Genomic DNA, 24,460 nt, shown 5'->3' on the forward strand with positions numbered 1-24,460 from the left:
AGGTTGTAGCCTATTACTATAACAGAGGTAGAAACTGATTGATTACTTTGCAATCTGGTGCTGCCCCTAGGTATGCAATTCGGTGAGCCCAGAGTTTAAGGCCTGGAGTTCAGGGTCCTGTCATCAAAGAGTCCAGGGGTCAATACCAAATATCAAAGTTCGAAGGTCAATGGGGAAACTCGGAAGTCAAGGCCTATGGTCGAAAATCTGGTCTGTGAATCTGTGAGTCCACTGGGGAAGTCGGAGCCCAATGTCTGTGAGTCTGCAAGTCTACTGGAGGCTGGAGGCCCATAAACAGCCTAAATGGGGTTGGAGGACGGTTTGTGTGTGTGATGGATGAGTAGGTAGGATGGAAGAGGGGTGCTTGTTTTACTGTTGCTTTGCTGCTGTTCTGTTGTTGTTGCTTGTGTTGTTCTGCTGAAAACTGTTGGCATGCTATGTTGGTGTTGGAATCTACGGCACCACTTGTTGGTTTCTCCCATCACATCCTTAGGCTGTGTTGGTTGTTAACACAAACAATACATTTCATTATATGTTTCAATATACATATGATAAATGGATGAATCTGAATTTGAAACTACTAATAGGCTCTAAACTAACACTGTGAATATGACTTCATCTCATTTAATAATACTGTCAGATCAGTGATACAGCTCTTTTGGTGAACATATCAGTTTCACAAACCAATTGCTTTATAATGCCATAATTTTCAGACCAAACTGGGGATTATCTCAGCTTCACCAGTTTACTGCAGAAACTCAATACATAATTGTATGCAGACGTGTTCCTCGAGGTTCAGTTGTTGTTCAGACCAAACATCAGAATGGGAAAGAAATGTGATCTAAGTGACTTTGACCGTGGAATCATTGTTAGTGCCGGATGGAGTGCATTGGGTATCCCAGAAAGTGTTGATCTCCTGGGATTTTCACACACAATAGTCTCTGGAGTTTACAAAGAATGCAGAAGACCACGAACATAAAATCAGGTGCAACCTAATTAAGTGGCCACTGAGCGTACGTGACGAGAAATTTATTGTTGAAATAGTAAATTATGAATGATTAACCTTACTTTAAAACATTGCTGACCAAAACAGACAGATATTCATGAGTACCATCTGTAATCCACTACAGAAGTGAAAATGCAAATTGGATTAATTTACATTACTTCACTATCTAAGAAACAAGATCAAATGTTCTGGTATTATTAACCACAGTTCTAACTGATTTAAGAATTGTTACTGTCAGAATATATAACTATAAATATTTTGTTAAAGCATTTAACTATTTAAAATCATAAACGTTGTACTCCTAGGGACATGTATACATTAATCATTACTGGGTTGTAAACTTTCAGCGTATTTCAAATAGTTAACATTTAATTGTTCCATTGGCTTAATTACATAAGATTTTTGAGAAATTTCAGATAAGAAGCTATCAAAGGGATCTCAAAACTTTCTATTCCTTAAAACTGATTGTACTCAGCAATTGCCAAAAATCTGCAAATAGGTGCAACAAATGACAATTACTGGATTTCTGAAAAAAAGATCAACAAACATCTGGCAGTCAGAGGTACTCAGCAGTTTGAAGGCAACAGCATTGCTTTTTGTACTGTCATTTGTTACAAAACAAATTAAAAGTCGATGTTATTGTCATGTACACAAGTACATTTCTTAATCTGAGTTAGTTTCTCGTCAGGTCTCTATGATGATGCAATAAACAGTTAAAAGGATGTGATCATAAAACAGTAGTCTAAATGAAGTAGCTTATATTTCACTTTGAAATTAAAACAAGAGAGTACCGGAACCCAGAATAAGTTGTTATGTATAGTATACTTATTAACTTTACGTGGAAGGTGTATGTTTTCGTTTCTATTTAGTTCAAACCACATCTGCACCCTTTGCACCAAGTGTAAGGGCATTTATCTTTGACCGATATTTGTGCTTAACACAACTAAGCAGAGTAACAATTATTGATTATTCTTTGTTGAAACCTATACCTGACATCAATGAATGACAAATGCTACAATTATTAAACAATACATTTCAGCATAATGCAATACCATTATACCCTCAAATTTTCCAACTTCTCCATTGAAGATGAAGCATCACTTGGTGGAATTATAGTTTAAAACATTGGGCATTCTTACAGAAACATAGCAGTGTGATGTCTTAAATGGAATTTGATTTCCTGCTGGTAAAGATCAACCAAGGTAACATATTCATACTGGTGGTACTCTGAATCTGAAATCTGAATCAGATCTATTAGAAATATTAATAATATATTGCAACAATTTTATTTAACAATTCAGCTGTTAATACATTATTCCCATGCTCATCCTTCTGTGAACTTAAACTGTATTCTATTTCACAACTGTTTTTCTTATTAATCATGCTATCAGTATGGTTCTTACAAACCACAATTAATTAAGGTGAACATTTCCAAAGCCTTTTGCAAATAAATTAGCATGCTTCTCTTTTGCACATCCATATGCTATACCCAGATTCAGTCCTGTATTGTAAAATCCTGTTTTACTCCAGCAAAGCTTTCAAACAGACCACTTTTGCAAAACGTCAATATTAATCCATTTCATATCAACCTGAGAATAAAAAACTTAAGTTATCACCAACCTTTCTTGTGCGAATAGAAACTCCGAAACTGTGGCTTTTTTTTAAAGAAGAGCAAATAAGACTTAAAAACGCTTCCATATTTAGCTATAAGAGTTAAGGTTTTCTTATAAAAGGAGAAACAAAGTATTTTAAACCACAAATACTTGAATGCATCTTCCTGCTGAGTTAGTGAGTTTAGCAAAGACCTAGTTTTTACTCTTGTCCACTTGAGGTGGACTATACATCAAAGTACATCAATGCAATCTAATGACTGATGCATTTTCTCCTCCATGACCAGTGTTGAGGACAGAAAGAAAAGCTTCTCACATAAACCCTTTGCCTCGTTTGATCATTGGGAACTTTTGATCTGATGCTGGGCAAGTTTTAGTAATTACTTTGCTTTTCCAAACATTTCCCTCATGTGGCAGATAGAATAAAGGCCATCAAACAGACCTCCAATACAGCCTGTGGGCCATGACATGAAATCAGAAGAACAGCCCTAGCTCTCATTATTTCCAATTCAATTTCTTTTGTTATGAGATGTTGGGCCTAAGAAGATACAGTAGAAGAAAAGAATTATTGTGGCTAGTGGACCAAGTCATCTTTATTCTCATTGTATTTAGCTCTTTTCAATATAAGCAGTTCTTAAAAATCTTGTTAACTTAGTTATAACTACTACTAGATGATTAACTTCTATCTGCATTGGCTAATTTTTGAAAAAGAAATCTAATCAGTTGGACAAAGGTTATTAGAAAATTTATAATACAACAGCAAACCCTTTCTGAACTATTGTAGACTTGGAACAAAAGGTTTTCAGAGAGGTTTTCTGGCAGACATCATCAGGCAGACACAAACGTTTAAATTCAATAGATTAATGAGAATAAACCATGGATAGTTTTCACCAATGCCAGGCTCTCCCAAATTTCTTATATCGTGTCAAAACCTTTTTTAAACTTGAAAGATTTGTCTGCAGTGTGAGACAAATTACTAAGCATCCAATTTTTCACAGTTTTTGTTCTCTACATAAATTTGACTTGCTCATCAAAGCAACATATGTAGACAAAAGAACACACACCAGTCCTCAGTGAGGAATCAGAAGATGGGAAGGGTGAGCAGTTTCAAGTTCCTGGGAGTCAACATCTCTGAGAATTTATTCTGTGCCCAACATATTGATGCAATTACAAAGAAGGCATAATAGTGGCTATATTTCATTAGGAGTTTAAAGAGAATTGGTATATCACCAAAGAAACTCACAAATTTCTTCAGATGTACCGTGGAGAACATCCAGGACACCTTTAAAAAGCGATGCCTTAAAAAGGAGCATCCATCATTAATGACCCCCACCACCCAGGACGTGCCCTCTTCTGCCATCAAGCAGGAAGTACAGAAGTCTTCAGGCTCAACCTTACATGAACAGCTTCTTCCCCTTCACCATCAGATTTCTGAATGGACAATGAATCCATGAACACTACCTCAGTATTTTTTCCCACTCATCCTGCACAATTCATTTAACTTATCTATGATTCTATTATTAAGCTGTGTGCGATTGGAACCTGTGATTTACATTTTGATAGTGTGTTTTTGGGCCAATTGAGTGATTTGGCACTTTGCTATCCCCAAGGGACTTCAGTGAGGCTTGGAGCGGAGTATGTGGCCTGGAGGCTTGCTTGGACGCCTCAAGAAGGGGAGTGAGCATGTGCTTGACTCCATTGCTTCTCGCTGATTCAGGCATCAAGGAAGGTTGAACTTGATGAGGGTGAGAACAGAGGACAGGCTGGTGTTCAGCACTGTCTGCCCGCATTTGACCATTCTTCCTCTCCCTCTCTCTAGCTGCTGTTGGAAGAATGCGCAAGAATCTTGAGATCCATGTTGCAAGGATTGATCAGCAAACTATGGACTCATTTTGGGATCTTTGAGGTTCATGCTTCATACGTTTCTGGATTATGGTTGTGTTTATTTTTGCCATTTTTGAGTGGTTTGATTGGGGCGATCAGATGATAAGTTTTTGAACTTATGAAGCTTTTCTTTTTTTTGAATGAAAGCCTGAGTATCCTTGCCTTGAACTCAAAATTTAAATAAGAAACACCTTTGATTGCTTTGAATTGCAGCTGCATAGTGAATTATTTTTGCAAAGGCCTCTTAATTTTAACTGACTCAGCATTATGATCACAGTGAATACAAACTTCATTACTCGCTAACAGTATATATTTATTTCTTGTAAATTTCAAAATACAGAATTGCAATTTATTCATTTCATTTTTCAATCTTTCTATTGATTTTCAAATAAAGAATATACAAATTGGAGGAGTTTAGCAAATAGATAAAATAAAAGACATATAAACAGCAATAATAAAAACAGAAAGTATATAATGTCAAAATCAAATAGGTAAAATATTATGCTGTTATATATATAATGGTCAAAACAAAAACTGCAACTCCTCATAGCAATCATTAAAAAAAATTGGAAATTTTATTGATAAAGAAAAAAAAACCACTAACTAAACTGAAACCAAAAAAAAAGAAAGAAAAGGAAAGAAAAAGAAAGATTGGGCAGTCTAATTGAGGATAAAATTAGAAAAAAGAGAGAAAAAAAACACATCCTTCCAGTCATCTCCGAACCTTCATGGACAAGGATTTTCCCCAAAGAGAATAAAGAAAAATAAATAAATTAAAATAAATTAAATCATATGAAAATATTGAATAAAGGGTCGCCAGACTTGTTCAAAATTAAAGGATGTATCAAATGTCCAGCTTCTAATTTTCTCCAAGCTTAGACATGGCATAATGTAGGAGAGCCAATAGAAAACAGTAGGTGGGTTAGATTCTTTCTAGTGTAGCAAAATAGCTCTTCCAGCCAATAAAGTTGAAAAAGCTATCACATGTTGGGCAGAAGCAGACATTTTGCTTGCTTCCTCTGGAATAATCTCAAAATTTGCTTTAAGTGGATTAGGTTGAACATCCATATCTATAACTTTAGATAATATTCCAAACACATCCCTCCAAAAATTATTTAAACTTACACATGACCAAAACATATGAGTAGCCACTTCTGCGTTACATCTGTCACAAATAGGTCTTATATTAGGAAAAATATGTGCCAATTAATCTTTGGACATATGGGCCCTGTGTACTATCTTAAACTGAATTAAGATATGGTGCGTGCAGATAGATGAATTATTGACTAAATAATAAATTTTACTCCATTGATTATCTGGAAGTGAATGTTGAAGTTCTACTTCCCAGGTGCGTTGAACCCTATTTATTATGAAGGGAGAGCCATTTACTTAGAATAGTTATAATGGATATAATTAGGACTGTTTATGATCTATCTTATGCAAATGATTTAACAGTAGATATGAAATTAATTGAAGTAAAACTCTGTAACTTACACAATTGTTGAAGAACCTCTGCCTGCATTGTTCTGGACATCCCTTTGTTATATTCCCTTTTTTCAAAAGTTAAGATTACCAGCATTCTACAAAAGCAGGTTTTAATATTACAAAACATAACTGACATATAATTTTCCTCACAAGATTTTTCAGATACTATTTTTTGAAAAGGTGATATTCATAAATAATAATGAAAATAATAATAATACACATTGAACTTCCAGCAACGTGGACATTATTTTCAATTTCATTTATTTGGAATATAAGGAATAAGGATTCAAAAGCTACCATGATTCCTTTTTTTGTGCTTCAGGTGCAAAACATAGAAATTGCATCCTGAATCAAGCAACAATTCTGTATCAATTCTACTCTAATAATTTGGCAATTAAACAATGTAATACTTTGATTGTTATAATAGCAGTTATTTTGCATTAATTTTTACTTTCAATTATAAACTGTGGCTGAACTATAAAATTTCAATCATAAAAGTTGGAACCCTGGTGCTCATAAGATGTTCCAGTTTAACAAACTAAGTTTAATCTATGGAAAAAAGTAAGAAACTGAGCTTAAATGACTCTCAATCATTTCCAAGACTGTCTCATTGTCGCTGCCACTAGTATTTGAATATCTCCTTTTTTTTTGTCAAGCAATCTGAACCTAACAGTTTCACAAGGGCACTGTAATTTAATCCCATACATTCTGCTTGGCAGTGATTTCAACATTCAATAATTTCTTTGAGTATTAATGAGCATTGGTAAGCTACAAGTCTGTGAAGATTCCAAGGACTCTTTCATCTTCAATTTTAACTATTTTCATTTTATTCACAAACATTTAAATCACCACACTTTTTTTTCACTGTATAGAACTGAAATTACATTATCTTCCACCAATTCAAAAAGAAGATTAAAAGAGCAGCTTTCCCGGTGAGTGCAATGTACCATAATGTTAATTAGACATGAACTTGAAAGATTAAGAAACAAAAGACTTAGCTACATTAAAAAGTAGCAAAGCTTGATATAGAGATTTTCAATAATTTCAATATTCCAAAAATCAATTTGACAATATGTAGAAATATGAAAACTATATCATTTGAAATATATTAGTATCTCAGTATTAGAAATGTCAAATAAAACTCAAAACTATTTTTGCTTCAGTGAAAGTTTGCAGTGACAGTCCTAACACAGTGCATGTTTTAGTTAATTCGAAAAAAAAATTATTGCAAAAAAGCCAATCTCTACAAACTGTTCTATCACAGGTAAGGAAATTGTAGATACATTGATCATAATTTCTGAAGCTCTTTAAACTTTAATATACCTTCACATTCAAAAGTCACGTGTGACTGCAGAAACAAAAGACTCTCAAACTCAGTTTAGCATCAAGTGTACGGAAAGCTTACATTCTTCTAATTAATGTCTTTCATAGGCTCAATGCAACCAATTATCAACTTTTAAAATGTAGTCCAGGTTCTGACATAGAAGACATAGCAATTAATATATGCTAAGCAAACATAACCAATAGGAATGTGATCATAATCAGCACATCTTTTTTCTCATGAAATGGATTTCAAGACACTGATATAGGGAAAAAATTAAAAAATCATTACACCATTCAGCACCTGCTGCTTATTCTGCCATTTAGTAAGATTATGGTTCTTTTTTTTACCTTAATGGCACTTTCCTGTCCAAATCCTATATATCCTATCATAAACAAGAGAAAATCTGCAGATACTGGAAATCCAAGCAACACACACAAAATGCTGGAGGATCTCAGCAGACCAGGCTACATCTCTGGAAAAGAGTACAGTTGATGTTTCCAGCCGAGACCCTTCAGCAGTCCTGCATTTTGTGTGATCCTATAAATTGGCTTATTCCAATAATGTCTAAAACTCCGCTTTGAATATATTCAACAACATAGCCTCCACAGCCCTGTTGGGTAAATAATTCTAAAGAATCACTTTTACGTGAATAAAGAAAGTTCTTCCTAGATTACCTTAATTTTCACACGACCCCATTCTAGATATGCGACACAGAGGAAACAAAATCTCCATTTACCCTACTAAGCACCATAAGAAAACAATACAGTGTTTTAATCTTTTAAATCATGCCATGGAATATGTGAATTTTGAGTGCATTGTCTATGAATCTGACTTAAATATCCTGCGTGTAGAAGATTGAGTAATCTACTTGTATTAATTATAATGAATCAAGGATTCAATAAAATAGATGAAAAAATAAAATATTTCCTCTAGTGTGGAAATCCATCTTTTAGCAGCATAATCTGAAAATCAGAGGAGGAACTTTCAATCATCAAATTAAGAACACTGTTCTCTATCTATAAAAGGGTGAAATCTGGAATTCACTTCCAAAAATACTTGTGGAAATAGAATCGACCTGAAACTTCAAGGTTTAGTTTTATTTTAGTTATGAAGTAAATGGCACTGAGGCACAAATTACCTATGATCTGATTTAAAATTAGACAGTCTCATGGTGGTAAATGGGCAAATTTACTTAGGTTATAGCAAGCCCCTTGACTGGAGCATAATTTTAAAAAATTCTAAACTCTAAAAGTTTCTATTTGTGATCGATCTATTTTGATCCATTCCATGCAAACAGGAACTATATATGACAATTGGAATAAAACTTGCACAAAGTGATTGATGGATTATATTTCTAAAAGAAGCATTACAAAACATTTAACTAAGTAGCTGTAAAATTAAGGTCAAGGCTATAATAACAAACTGAAAGTGGTTCTGTCTAACATTATCTTCTCACTCATAAGAGACATTGATTTTCCTCAAGCTTGCACTATTATATGACAAATTGATTTTCTTGAAAGCAAGGCAGTACTTGTCATTTATCAATCAAACAGGTAATGCAGGACGATTGTGATTTAGACATTGCCCTGTACCAGAGGTTGTAAAAAAAATGCTTCTGATGGATTAAGAATTCCTGTGAAAAGAACATGGGCACCTGAGTAAAATGTGCTTGTGATTTTTCAATATATAATATCAGTCAACTTCATTAGCTTAGTTTATGTTGAATGACCTGACATTTTCATTTTTCAGATTACCACAAAGCTTATGGTGACTTTATGGCCACTAAGGCACCTTAACAAAAAGAACAATTTTGCCCTTTTAGTCTAGCATTTTGTCAACAGAATGCATACTGCACAAGAATGACATACTAATTATGACAACTCTGTCACTACTGATGTGGGAGTTAATTGTACTTTATGATTTGACGTTATCGAATTGCAAGGTAATGCAGAAATTCAAAGGGTAGAGACAGATTTCTTTTCATTGTAATAACAAATAATTGGCAATCTATATTTGACATTCTGAAAATATCCCAAGTTAATTGTTAGCTAGTGAGTCATTTTCTAAGTGAACTTCCTGTAATTAAGGCAAATATAGTTACCACTTCTCACACACTAAAATCCCACAAGTAGTCTGCAAAGGTGACCGAGAGCTTTCAGCTGTTTGTGACTTTAAACCTCCATCCTGCTCCAACTGAGAGGTACAGAGGTTTGGTTACCAGGCCTGTAATGCAGTCACTTGAAAGATCAATCCAAAGTCTGGTTCAAATACAATCACAGCAGCTGGAATTTCAATTCAGTTAGGGAACTGAAGTTTGAAAATCACAATCGGCTCAGGAATCGGCTCAAAAGTGGTCGCAAGTTCACTTATATCCTTAATGAGAGGAAACCTATATTCCTACGAGCTTGGCCATTGTGTAACTCTATACTTCACCTTGGTTGCCTCTGAAAAACCCATGCAAATCATACACTATCGCTAAGTTTGGATTGACCACCTCAACACCAAATTCAGAAATGACGATGCTGCTCCTAGCCCAGTCAACATAAAGGAAATGATGTCTAAATTGGGATAACTGTCACAGAATCACACCTGCCCCATGATATGGTATCACAGACTCACCTTAGTGAGACATACAATGTCACCAAACATGCATTAAGATTCTTGACATCAGATCTCAGAAGAGCAATGATAACACCACCTGAATACAACCTGCCATTATACATCAGCTGATGAATGAGAGCTCCTCCATGTTATACAATACTTGAAAAAAGCACTGAAAGCAGCAAAGACACAGAATGTACTCAGGGTAAGGGACAAAACTGTCCATCACCAGAAGTGGCTAGATAAAATACCAATGACCAAGCTGTCTGAATTCTGAAGGGGATAAAAAAAAACAATTACAGTAGGTAATCAGTGCGCCTATATGAGAGAAAAAATTACATCATCTGTAACAATCTACCTGTGACAGATTTGTTTGCTCATGATAGAAGTGATCAGTGCACAGTCCTTAAGGTGACAAAGTTCTAACTTCACATCAAGGAAACCCTCAGTAGTGTTGTACAGTGATGTTGTACAGTACTGTAATCATGCAAAATTGTATAGATTCAAAATAGCTCCAGCAGCTTAAAGCTGGAGGCACTTTGGATTTTCAAAGCAACACAATGCACACTACCGCAATATTTAACCTCCTGCCTCAGTGTAGCCTTCACTTTATCATTGTTATCAACTCTCCAACAATTTGTACTGATTTTTAACAATGTACCGTAGAAACCATTGTATCTGGATGCATAATAACTTGGTATGGCAACTGTTCTACATGTGACTGCAAAAGCTGCAGAGTTATGGACACAGTTCAGCACATCAAAGCAACCAGCCTCCCATCTCTGGATTCTGTCTCTACTTCACACTTCTTCAGTAAAGCAGCCAGCACAATCAAAGACCCAACCCACCCAAGGCAATCTTTGCAACACACGCAAAATGCTGGAGGAACTCAGCAGGCCAGGCAGCATACATGGAAAAGAGTACAGTCAATCTTTCGGGTTAAGATTCTTAAGCTGGACTGGAGAAAAAAAGATGAGCAAGCGGAGACAGAAGGTGGGGGGAGGAGAGGGAGAAACCCAAGATGATAGGTGAAAGTGAGATGGGAAATGGTGAAGAGGGGCAGGCATTACCGGAAGTTCAAAAACTTGCCAGCAGGTTGGGGGCTATCTAGACAGAATATACGGTGTTCCTTTCCAATATGTCCATCGCCTGCTTCCTTTACTGTCGTGATAAGGTCACACTCAGGTTGGAGGAGCAACAACTTATATTCTGACTTGGTAACCTCCAACCTAATGGCGTGAACATCAATTTCTCAAACTTCTGGGAATTCCCACCTATCCCCACCATACCCCATCCCCTTTTCCCTCTCTCACTTTATCTCCTTGCCTGCCCATCACCTCACTCTGGTGTTCCACTTTTCTTTCTTCCATAGCTTTCTGTCCTCTCCTATTAGATATCCCCCTCTCCAGCCCTGTATATATCTCTCACCAATCAACTTCCCAGCTCTTTACTTCACCACTCCCCTTCCCCCACCTTCTAACTCTGCCTGCTCATCTTTTTTTCTCCAGTCCGGCTAAAGGGTCTCAACTCGAAACATCAACTGTACTCTTTTCCATAGATGCTGCCTGGCCTCCTGAGTTCCTCCGGCATCTTGTGTATGTTGCTTGGATTGCCAGCATCTGCAGATTTTCTCTTGTAACTATACAATCTTTCCTCTTACCTTCTCCCATTTGGCAGATGATGCAAAATCCTGAAAGCACATAGGCTCAAGTACAGCTTCTATCCCACGGTTATCACTCTCTTGAACGAACCTCTTGTTTAATAAGATGGACTCTTGGTCTCAGTCTAGATCTCACACTTTTCTTGCACTGCACTATTTCGATAGCTTTTGAACTTTATTCTTCATTGTAATTGTTTTACCTCATTCCAGCTCAATGCACTGTGCAATGATTTGATCTGTATGACAGTACGCAAGACAAGCCTTTCACTGCATTTTGGTATATGCGACAATAATAACTCAATACCAACTCCAGTTTCATATCACATCGAGGGAGGTGGGTATTAAGCACATTATGCCCCTGCTTGTCCAAAAGAAGAGCTCCCAGACTTATGCCCAGCCTCTTGCACTTGCTTAAAAGTATTCACTTAAAATTTTTTTAACTGTAGAGGGTTTCAGCTCTACCACCTTTTCAGGCATTAACCTGCATTTCCTAGCTCCATTTGGGTGAAAACAATTTCCCATTCTTACTGCCAATCCTTCTACTAATAAATATACCGTAATTGAGGCTCCTTTCAGTCACTTTTCCAAAGAAAATAATTTCAGCTCAATCTTTTTGTATTCCTGCCATTAATGTCTTGTTCATCTTCCCCAATCTTTTTTAAAAGTTGGGGAATCACTGAAACATCCATTGTAGCTCTGCTCTTATATTCCATCATTCTGCTAATTAAGACCATAAGACAAAGGAGCAGGTCGGCCATTCAGCCCATCGAGTCTGCTCCGCCATTTCATCATGAGCTGATCCAATCTCCCCTTTAGTCCCATTCCCCCGCTTTCTCACCATCACCTTTAATGCCTTGACTACTCAGATACCTATCAACCTCTGCCTGAAATACACCCAATGACTTAGCCTCCACTGCCACCCGTGGCAACAAATTCCATAGATTCACCACCTTCTGGCTAAAAAAAAAATTTTCACATCTCTGTTCTGAATGGGCGCCTTGCAATCCTCAAGTCATGTCCTCTCATACTAGACTCCCCCACCATGGGAAACAACTTTGCCACATCCACTCTCCATGGCTTTCAACAATTAAAATGTTTCTATGAGGTCCCCCCCCCCATTCTTCTAAACTCCAAGGAGTACAGTCCAAGAGCAGTCAAACTTTCCTCATATGTTAACCCTTTCATTCTCAGAAACATTCTAGTGAATCTTCTCTGAACCCTCTCCAATGTCAGCACATCCTTTCTTAAATAAGGAGCCCAAAACTGCACACAGTATTCCAAGTGAGGTCTTACCAGTGCCTTATAGAGCCTCAACATCACATCCCTGCTCCTATACTCTATTCCTCCAGAAATGAATGTCAATATTGCATTCGTCTTCTTCACCATTGACTCAACCTGGAGGTTAACCTTAAGGATATCCTGCTTGAGGACTTCCAAGACCCGTTGCATCTCAGAACTTTGAATCCTCTCCCTATTTAAATAATAGTCTGCCCGTTTATTTCGTCTACCAAAGTGCATGACCGTACACTTTCCAACACTGTAATTCACTTGCAACTTCTTTGCCCATTCTCCCAATCTATCCAAGTCTCTCTGCAGAATCTGTTTCCTCAGCACCACCAGTCCCTCCACCTATCTGTGCATCATCTGCAAACTTAGCCACAAAGCCATCTATTCCATAATCCAAATCATTGATATACAACGTAAAAAGAAGCGGCCCCAACACAGACCCCTGTGGAACACCACTGGTAACCGGCAGCCAGCCAGAATGGGATCCCCTTATTCCCACTCTGTTTCCTGCAAATCAACCAACGCTGTATCCACATATGTAACTTTCCTGTAATTCCATGGGCTCTTATCTTGTTTAACAGCCTCATGTGCAGCAACTTGTCAAAGGCCTTCTGAAAATTCAGATACACAACACCCACTGCATCTCCCTTGTCTAGCCTACTTGTAATTTCCTCAAAAAATTGCACTAGGTTTGTCAGGCAGGATCGTCCTTTAAGGAAACCATGCTGAGTTCTGCCTATCTTGTCATATGCCTCCAGGTACTGCATAACCTCATCCTTGACAATCGACTCCAACAACTTCCAAACCACCGATGCCAAGCTAACAGGTCTATAATTTCCTTTTTGCTTCCTTGTCCCCATTTTGAATAGCAGAGTGACATTTGCAATCTTCCAGTCCTCTGGAACCAGGCCAGAAGCTATCGACTTTTAAAAGATCATTGCTAATGCCTCCGCAATCTCCACTGCTACTTCCTTCAGAACACAAGGGTGCATTTCATCTGGTCCAGGAAATTTATCTACCCTTAGACTATTCAGCTTCCTGAGTACTTTCTCTGTTGTAATTGTGACTGCGCATATTTCTCTTCCCTGACACCCTTGAATGTCCGGTATATTGCTGATGTCTTCCTCAGTGAAGACTGATGCAAAACACTCGTTCAGTTCCTCTGCCATCTCCTTATCTCCCATTACAATTTCTCCAACATAATTTTCTATCGGTCCTATATCTACTCTCATCTGTCTTTTACTCTTTATATACTTGAAAAAACTTCTAGTATCCTCTTTGATATTATTTGCTAGCTTCTTTTCATAATTCATCTTTTCCTTCTTAATGACCTTCTTAGTTTCCTTTTGTTTCCTTCCTTCGGGCAGGTGGGGCTCGTTAGTCCTGGTCAACTGCCCACCTAGGAGAAGGGAGACTCTGATTTCAAAACCTCCGCTGCCTTGCGGCCACACCCAATCATGAAAAAGGCTATGGGAGTAAACCCTTAGAAGAAATCTGGAGCCAGAGTCCTGTAGGTGGTCAACAGGGAGGACTTCATCAATCTATAATCCAGCAACTCCTGCAGCCGAAGAGGCCGCCATGTGTGATGATCTTCGTGCCAGTGGATCCTGACCTCCGAGGCCGAGAGAGTAGGACTGTCTCTGTGCTAAGGCTTTTTTACTATAATATCTTTCACGCACAGGTCCTTGTGTTGTGCATCTTCGTCTTCTTTCTCTCTTCAAAAAATCCCTACGGTGATGGGAGAGCAGTGAACCAACAGGTGGAGGTGACCACTGAGTTGCAGTTGCAAACCTGCACGTCAGCAGCCCTTGGACAGATGGTTGTTCTCCTCTGAACCCAGGGCAGTAGGGGAGTCTGGCAGCATCCAGGGTGACTGGGCAGCCCTTTTTAGGACAGCGCTATCCACCCTGTAATCAGGGAGAGGCCTAGAAAAGGTGGCCTAAACATCGCCTGCCCTAGATCATCGGGCCAGTTAACCGCGACTGACGGATCATCCAATCATTGCGGTCTTAATCAAAATCAAAAGAAAAAGATTCTCTGTATAGGAGCATGGAACATTCACACCTTAAATGGATAGGGAAAACACTGCAAGACCTGAAAGGAGAACAGCTCTCATTGGTAAAGAACTTGCTCGCTACAACATTGACATTGCAGTGCTGAGCGAAACCAGGTTTGCAGATGAGGGATCCATCACTGAGCTTGCCTGCGGCTGCGACTTCTTCTGGAGAGGAAGGGCACAGAACGAAGACAGGATCCACGGAGTGGGCTTCACTATAAGGAGTACCCTGATGAAACAGCTCCCCGACCTGCCTGTCGGCACCAGCGAAAGACTGATGAAGCTACATCTGCGCCTCAGCCAAAACCGACATGCAACTATCATTAGTGCCTATACCCCCACCCTGACCAGCCCTACTGAAACCACAGAGCAGTCTTACGCCGACCTTGACTCCATCCTGCGCTCAGTGCCGGCCAGTGATAAGCTGATCTTGCTGGAAGACTTCAATGCCCAAGTCGGCCAAGACCATGATCAGTGGAGTGGAGTGCTTGTCAGACACAGAGTCGGGAAGATGAACTGCAATGGCCTTCTGCTTCTCAGCAAATGTGAAGAGCATGATCTCACTATCATGAACACAGTGTTCAGAATGGCCAACAAATTCAAGACAACATGGATGCACCCTAGATCCAAACAATGGCATCTGATCAATTATGTCATTGTGCATCAACGTGACATCCGAGACATAGTCGTTACACAAGCCATGCGAGGAGCAGAGTGTTGGACAGACCACAGACTCCTCCGCACCACCCTCAAGCTACACATCGTTCAATCTCACAAAAAGCATCCAAAGGCAGTACAGCCATCTTTTAACACCTCCAAACTTCAGCATCCTTCGTGTCTACGCGAATTTCAAAATACTCTTAAACAGAAACTATCAACAAACCAGCCACTCACAGGTAACCCAATCCAGAAATGGAGCCACTTCAAAAATGCCATAACTGAAATGGCAAAATCAACCCTAGGTCGCAGAAAGCACACCCACCAAGATTGGTTCAATGAGAATAGTACCACCATCGATGACCTACTCACCAAGAAGAACAAGGCATTCAAAGAATGGCAGGATGACCCGAGCTCTACCTGCAAAAAGGACAGATTCAAGTCCTATCAGGCACTCGCTCTAAGGGAAATCCGTATAATGCGTGACACATGGTGGAATAAAAAGGCGGATGAGGTTCAGCACTATGCTGACACAAACAACACCAAGCAGTTCTTCAACGCCATCAAGTCTGTCTTTGGTCCCTCAAAGTCAAGCATAGCTCCTCTGTTTTCTGCAGATGGATCCTCGCTTATCAAGGACAAAGAGGGCATCAACATCAGATGGAAGGAACACTTCAGTCAGCTCTTGAACCGCCCCTCTACTGTCAACCAGTCAGTACTCGACCAGATTCCCCAGAGCCCAGTCCATGAGCAGCTCAACAACCTTCAGCCCCGCGATCTCGAACACACTGCTGCTGATCGGTCCAAGTAGCGCAATCTATGCTCCAAGGCAGCAAACAACTTCCAAGCCAACTAGCGTCTGCAGCGCCTCGAGGTGAGCCAAGAAAGACACAGGAAGGCATATGCTCCTGCCCCAACAGGTGGTGTTCCTTGCCCCATCTGCAACCGTATCTGCGCTTCGGACTTCGGCCTCAGAAGTCATATGCATGCCCACAGACGTTAACTGCGCAACACATTCCTCTTCCTCGGACTTCAAGAGACTACTACCAGTTTCTTTTTGTAAGCTTTTAAAAACTTCCCATTCCTCTGTTTTCCCACTAATTTTTGCTTCCTTGTATGTCCACTGCTTTGCTTTTACTTTGGCTTTGACTTCTTTTGTCAGCCACAGCTGCATCCTTTTTCCATTCGAAAATCTCTTCTTCTTTGGAATATATCTGTCTTGCACCTTCCTCACTTCTCGCACAAACTCCAGCCACTGCTGCTCTGCCGTCCTTCCCGCTAGTGTCCCTTTCCAGTCAACCTTGGCCTATTTAAAGATTACAAATTATGATTGTCCAAGTTAATAAACAATAACACAAGCAAATGACAGAGGTATTTATTACAATTTGTGAGCTTTGCCAAAACTGTATTAATTATGCTAAATTGCCACCTTACCTAAAAGGCCAAGAAGAAAGCAGTTTATAATTAACCTCACTATTGAGGGTGCAGTTGTTAGATATTGTATCAGGAATTGCAGAGGTCTGGACCAGCTTGTTCAGTTTTAATCACAGCTCATGACCTCTCATTACAGAGAGCAAGAAAATTAAGATATGGAGCAGTTAAAAAGTTAACCATCTCAGAAAGCCCAGAGTTATTGTCAAGCTCATTAATTTGCTTGGTGTAAACATGAACACAGAATTGTAGTGCTATGATTTTCAATATAATAATATTTGTTAAATTACTTGAAACTTCCAGTTTGCAAAACATATTAAGGCCCCTCATGGAAATATTATTAAATAGATTTTGACATCAAGCTGCTTGAGGAGATATTACAGTGCATGACTAAAACATAGATGAAGAAATTGGTTTAAGGAGTGTCTTCAAAGAAATAAAGAGTAAAAAGAAAGATGGTGAACTTCAGAATGTGATTGACAATGATATGGTAATTTAATAATTTCCAGGATTGGAAGAGTTGAGAGGACTGCATAGCTGAAGGAGATCAAAGAGACCAAAGGAAACAAACTACTGAAAAGATTACAGGAGAAACAAAAAGAGAAGGAACTCAGGGGAATATCAGAATCTGATGAAGAATGTCAAAAGGTACATTCAATATTAGTGTAGCTAACATTAAATTCAATGTTAAAGAGCATAAAAGGTCAAATATGTTAAAAACTTAATTTTAAGTGACAGTGAAATTAGAGATAAAATAGTCAAAACATTAAATGAGTACCTAGCCACAAGGATAATACAACATGCTTATTACATTTCCATAGTTCCATAAATTTTCAAATAAATTCCTGATGCAATAACTAACAAGATTATTCTTTTGACCAGGACAATTATTGGCATCAATGACCTTGCATCAAAAGGTAACAGAATCTGTAAATGACAGACCTAAATGGTAACCACACACTGCATCTTAAAATCAATGAATAGATCACTCTTATGCAGTTACGTCTAAAATTGATTTAAAGCTGCTTTACAAGTTTTGACATTCTTTGCGACTTTCCCTTTTTATCTCCACAGTTGTCATTATTAAAACTTCAAAATGCTTTGATACAATAGAAGCAAAATTCACTTTCTTAGTGCATGCATGTTTATTTCTGCTTGAATAATCAATGTTAATGGATTGAATCCTGAAGATTTTGCCAGTGTAGAAATTCCAATTAAAAGCACTAACTTTCAGTCCTAGCGCCTGGATTTCTTTCCCTGCACCATCCAATGTAGAAATATGAGACTTATTAGCAGAACCAGAAGGTCTGGGTTATTATTACCAATAAGGTGTTGCACAAGGTTGGGCCTGATGGATTTAAAGCACTAACTCAAAATATAATTTAACCTTAAGGGGATCCTGCACAAGGACTGCCAAGTCCCTTTACACCTCTGATTTTTGAATTTTCTCCCCATTTTCAATTTTTCCCCTTTATTCCTACCAAAGTACATAGCCATACAGTTCCCTACACTATATTCCAACTGCTAATTTCTTTACCCATGCTCTCAATCTAAGTCCTTCTGCAAACTCCCTGCTTCATCAACAACACCTGCTCCTCCACCTATTTACGCATCATCTGCAAATTTGCACCAATTCCATCATCTAAATCATTGACATATAATGTGAAAAGAAGTCGCTCCAACACTGATCCCTATGGAACACCACAAGTGACTGGCAGCCAACCAGCCACCTTTATTCCCACTCACTGCTTCCTGCCAGTCAGCCAATCTTCTATCCATGCTAGTTTAAGCCGTTTAAATGGTTCCGCGCATACTAGATGGGCCGAATGGCCTGTTTCTGAGCTGTACCTTAATAATATTCTATCACTAGTATCTTTCCATTAATACCACGGGCTCTTATCTTGTAAAGCAGCCTTTAAATTCAAAACTTTAAATTGAATGTTTTTGACATGAATGAAATTTAATATTAAAAAAAGAAATCATAAAGTTAAAATTGTTAACACGCTGATATACATTAAATAACTTAAACTTTCATAATAAAGTGTTGCTTACCTTTTTTAAATAATTTCACTGTACTTATGAAACTACATATATATGAACTACATATACCTGTTTATGAAACAGACAGAACTCTCAGTCTGTTCTCAGAGCAAGAGTTCTGTTTCATAAATAGCTAAAAACGTTGAATTTTGCACTGCCTGGTTGGACTCCAGAAATTACGCTCGCGGCCGTGATTTTCTACAACATGTTTCCAGTGGCATTATGCATAGGAAGCCAAGAACATTAATAAAACTTCTGACAACCCAATCATAATTTGGATATAATGTCTGAAACTTCTTCGAATTCTTCCCGTCTTTCAGGTAATGCATCAATGCTTTCGTTTCGTACCATCTCTACTCCTTTTGAAGTTGCTTTTTTATTTCAACATATCAAAAATTACATCAGGCTACTCCAGGTAGTTTGCAAATTAGTGGACAGCCTGTTGGCAGAAATAGCCCATGGTGTCCAGCACATGCAACTTCATTTATGTCCTTCAATGTAATACATTAATATATGGACTGAAAATTTTAATAACTTTTTGTTGAGGATTAGCACTTATTGCTTTTATTATTCTGCTAGCCTTAAAGCTTCATCTTAAACTTGTCTAATAGGTTAAAACTGACCTTATCAGTCAATACAACTGCCTTCCCACTGTCATTAATTTTGGCAAGATGAAAATTGTGCAATTAAGTTATTTTATTGTAACACAAAATAGCAATTGCACAAGATAAATTCAGGGGAAAATGTACACTTTAATTCAACGTACCGATTGGAAGCTTTCAGATAATCAGATGTGCAGGAAAAATTGCTGATTTCAAGGCTGAGAACCAATTTACTGATGGTCAGTAATGCTACTTGTTGATTTATCCTTCTCTGTCTACCACTGAATAAATTCCCATCAAATAAAATCCTTAAAGTGAGGATACAGATCCTGCACAGCTTATGAATGCCTGACTTATGGACACCCCAAATATATGAACAAACATTTGGAAGACAGCAGAATGGATGGGGCTGCAGGCATCTTCTGCCAGGTGCAAATGAGGCATTTCCACATTCCCACCACCCACTAATAGATAGGAGGCTGGGTCGATCCAAGAAGAGCTGGAATGCTCAGCAGACTCACTCACTTACTGAGTCAGTGAGGCTAGCTGGCAGCTTACTTCCTGTGCCTGCTCACTCTTCCATCTGCTCATTCCCGACTTATGAATGATTCTAAGCAATGGAACCCTGTGTTAGGCTGAGTTAACCTGTTGAGTTTGGCTGCAGATAGAGAAATGTTAAAGGCAGCAGATTTTTCATTCATGATTTGTAGTCTTAAATTGGCTTAAATCTTATTAATTGGATCAAGGATGCTTCCAAATGCAAAGCAACAATGAAAATGCATTCATGAGGATATCTGCAGATGCTGGGAATTCAAGCAACACACACAAAATGCTGGTGGAATACAGCAGGTCAGGCAGCATCTACAGGGAGAAACGCTGTTGACGTTACAGGCCGAGACCCTTCGTCAGGACTCGTCAATGAAAGTGCATTGTACTGGGAATTAGCAATAATTTTCAACCTAGGTACAGTACTGAGTAAATTCAAGACAAACATCAAGACAATTATAAGTATTAATGATAATCATAGATACTGGGGAAGTGTAAAATGAAAATTCAGTTGTAATTTTGAGTTGTGGCACAGGTTAGAAGAGCTGAATAGCATACACCTGCACCAACTTCTTGTAACATAATACATGATTTTTTGAAGCTCTGTTGGACAGTGCCTAAAGGAAGGCATAGATGCGTTGTTAAATTTTCCAGGACAATGATTCCTTTACCACTGCATCGTGGGATAAAGCTGAATGGTGCTCCACCATGTTCACTCAAGCAGTTATTGCAATGAGAAAGGAAGGCATGGTGGATAAAGGAAAGCACTGGTATCCTAGCAACCATTGTGGATAGCAATGAGACACAATGCTACAAGAATTTTTTTTGTAAATTGAATTCTAAAAAAATGAGAACAGTCAGACAGAAAACGAATGGAAAGTCTGAAAAAGAGAAACCTTTTTTTTATTTACCCATTTGATTTTTTGACCTTTTACAGCATTTGGAGAACAAATAGGAAAGAAATTCATCCCATATGATACAGATCATCATCATTGTTTAAGCCTATTTGAAAACAATAAAAATGTGTTAAAATTGTATAATGTATGGATATGCTTACATAACTTGAGCTAATTTACATCACAACTAACTCCTAAATGTGTTTGAGGGGCCCAGATAATTCTCTTGTATGATAAAATGCTATCCATTTTATTTTGTTCATTACAACATAAGATAGAACTATAAATCATTCAGACAAGATCAATGCTTCTGAAATTAAAAATAAGGATATTAATGTCAAATTTTTATGGTCCTATATAATCCTTTTAGTAAAATTTCTTTTAGTAATTGCTGAATCAGATAAAAACATGGCCAGTGCTGGAAATCTGAAAAATCCATAATGCAGAAATATGCAGTAATATGTCAGCATCTGCAAACATAAGTAATTAAGAACCATCCCCAATATTGATTCAAGGAAGATGCAACATCCAAAAAGTTAAGCTGTTTTATTTTTGTTACAAGCTCTTTAGTAAGTGCACCACAATGCTGGTTGATCCAGTATTACACAGGGCATTACTAGCCAATCTGTACTAACACATTTTAAAAATACAATGATTCACAAAACGCTGATAATGAATTAATTCCCATGATAAATATTTACTGATTTTAAAACCTTCTTCAGAGTTGATTATTATGTCCTAAAGCCAATTGCTGTAACTGCACCCTATGTTTCATACTGGAAATTTACTGTGCAGTTACAATTCTGGAGAGAGAAAAATACCTATTCAAAGTGTGGGATGATCCAATATATAAAGCAGAAATTCAAATATTTAACACCTCAATTCAGTAAAACAAAGAAATCTGTGGTAATCAAAAGCCTGAACAAAAAACTTGTGTTGTAAGAATATGCAGAGTAACTTTGACTCGCATTCTCAACTAACTATTTTCATCGGATTAACAAATCAAATCACAACATTTCAAACAATGAATGCATCTAAGTGAATAGACATAATGTTTAATTCATATAAATTACATTAATATTTCTATTTGAACTATCTGCGCTAATCAGTAGAAAAATATACTAAAATACATAGCAACTAACAGCAAATCCACGACAAACTAATGGAAGTTTTTATTTTTAACTTTCAAAGATGATTTCAAGAATTAGATTCTAAACTAGAGAACATAATTGTATCACTTGTCAGCTCCTCCAAATCTAGAAAACAATAATCTCTATCCGAAAAGCACCTCGGAAATAGACCTGACATCCCCCTTTTTGAGAATTCATCATAAATAGAAAGACAATTTCCTCTTCAAAGGACCATGTCTAAAGCCAAGCAAGGTCCATGGCTAAATCAAAGGAGCAACTGCATCGATGCTTATTATCTATGTGAGTTACCAAACAACCACCTGCTGTCTCCTCTCAAATGTTTCCTCAATGGAGCAATAGCCTTTGACCTTCATTTTGAAAGAAATTGCTAGCAACTTTCATTTTACATAAGGACTTGTTCATATACGATCACGCTTACACATTTCATCAACAAATGCAAATCCATAATTAATAATTCATGCTTAACTATGCGGCCAATTTTTGAATGCACCTTTTAGCAACTGTTAGAAATAGCACCATTGAAATAGTTTATTTTTTATGCTTTGATCTTGATTTTTAATTATTAGAACTACACCTAATTCTACAGTTTCTGAATATATTTTACCATGCAGAAAATTATGTGATAGATATGAAATAACATATGTACTGGCATGTTGAGAACATTTACATACAAAGAGCTGCTCAACATGCTTCAGAACAACTGAATATCAAAATCATTCAAATAGAAAGACAAATATCATTCCAACCAGTTTTATTGCTAGTAAACAGGTGCTCTTCGGTGACTAACTATTCAGTATCAAAGCTGCAATTCAAAATATATTGCCAACGACAACTCTTCACTTCTTGTATCACAGCGTTCTCCAAGCATCTTCTATATCCAACCCTGATGTAATCTCAAATTTCTTAATCCCATCTCTCAATGCCAAATGCATCACAAAATACCTAAGAAATTAAGAATTAGAAATAGAACCATGCCATTTGAACCCTCATGTATAGTCCAGCAATCAGTAGCTCATAGCTGATCTTCACCTCTCTGCAGTGTTCCAAAACTGATAGATAGATACTTTATTGATCCCAAAGGAAATCACGGTGTCACAACAGCATTACAAGTGCAGAGATATACAAGTAGTAAAAAAGTAAGAAAGAATAAATATAAGTTACCTTAAAAATAAGATGTACAAGGTTTACAAGTCAAAGATTACAAGATCACTTCCCAAGCTATAGGTAAATTCGTTACAGAGCCTGATGGCCAAGAGTAAGAATGATCTCATATAGCACTTTTGGAGCAACACAGTTGTCTTAGATTTATACTAATGTGCTCCTTTGTTCATGGGGTGAGAAACATTATCCAGAACTGCCAGGATTTTCTGGAGGATCCTTTGTTCTACAACGTCCTACAACATCTTCAGAAGTGTTCTGATGACTCTGCCATAGTTGGATGCATCAGCAAGGGAGATGAAGCTAAGTACAGGGCTACGGTGTGAAACCTTGTCACATGGTGTAAGCAGAATCATCTACAGCTTAACATGAAAAAGACTAAGGAGCTGGTGGTGGACCTGAGGAGGGTTAAGGCACCGGTGACCCATTTCCATCCAAGGGGTCAGTGTGGACATGGTGGAGGATTACAAATACCTGGGGATACGAATTGACAATAAACTGGACTGGTCAAAGAACACTGAGGCTGTCTACAAGAAGGGTCAGAGCTCCCTCTATTTCCTGAGGAGACGGAGGTCCTTTAACATCTGCCAGACGATGCTGAGGATGTTCTACGAGTCTGTGGTGACCAGTGCTATCATGTTTGCTGTTGTGTGCTGGAGCAGCAGGCTGAGGGTAGCAGACACCAACAGAATCAACAAACTCATTTGTAAGGCCAGTGATGTTGTTGGGGTGGAACTGGACTCTCTGACGGTGGTGTCTGAAAAGAGGATGCTGTACAAGTTGCATGCCATCTTGGACAATGACTCCCATCCACTCCATAATGTTCTGGTTAGGCACAGGAATACATTCAGCCAGAGACTCATTCCACTGAGATGTAACACTAAGCGTTAAAGGAAGTCATTCTTGCCTGTGGCCATCAAACTTTACAACTCCTCCTTCGGAGTGTCAGACACCCTGAGCCAATAGTCTGGTCCTGGACTTATTTCCACTTGGCATGATTAACTTTTTATTATTTAATTATTTGTGGCTTTATATTGCTATATTTCTACACTATTCTTGGTTGGTA

The 24,460-nt window shown here is 38.0% G+C and overlaps 1 protein-coding gene across 2 annotated transcripts in view; it reads right to left on the reverse strand.

The window, feature by feature from the left end:
• The window catches only part of fbxl17 (F-box and leucine-rich repeat protein 17), a 706,116-nt gene that overhangs the window by 599,535 nt on the left and 82,121 nt on the right, over window positions 1-24,460 (reverse strand). The window contains exon 6 of one of the 2 annotated variants that reach the window (XM_059969496.1): window positions 11,400-16,876. The exons of the other annotated variant lie outside the window; for it this stretch is intronic. Coding sequence (XP_059825479.1) covers window positions 16,388-16,876 — 489 coding nt within the window. The 3' untranslated portion in view covers window positions 11,400-16,387. Of the gene's footprint in view, window positions 1-11,399; window positions 16,877-24,460 lie in introns of those variants that run through there. 2 annotated transcript variants of the gene reach the window in all.

This window comes from Hypanus sabinus, chromosome 5 (assembly GCF_030144855.1).
Source record: "Hypanus sabinus isolate sHypSab1 chromosome 5, sHypSab1.hap1, whole genome shotgun sequence".
Classification (NCBI taxonomy): Eukaryota; Metazoa; Chordata; class Chondrichthyes; order Myliobatiformes; family Dasyatidae; genus Hypanus; species Hypanus sabinus.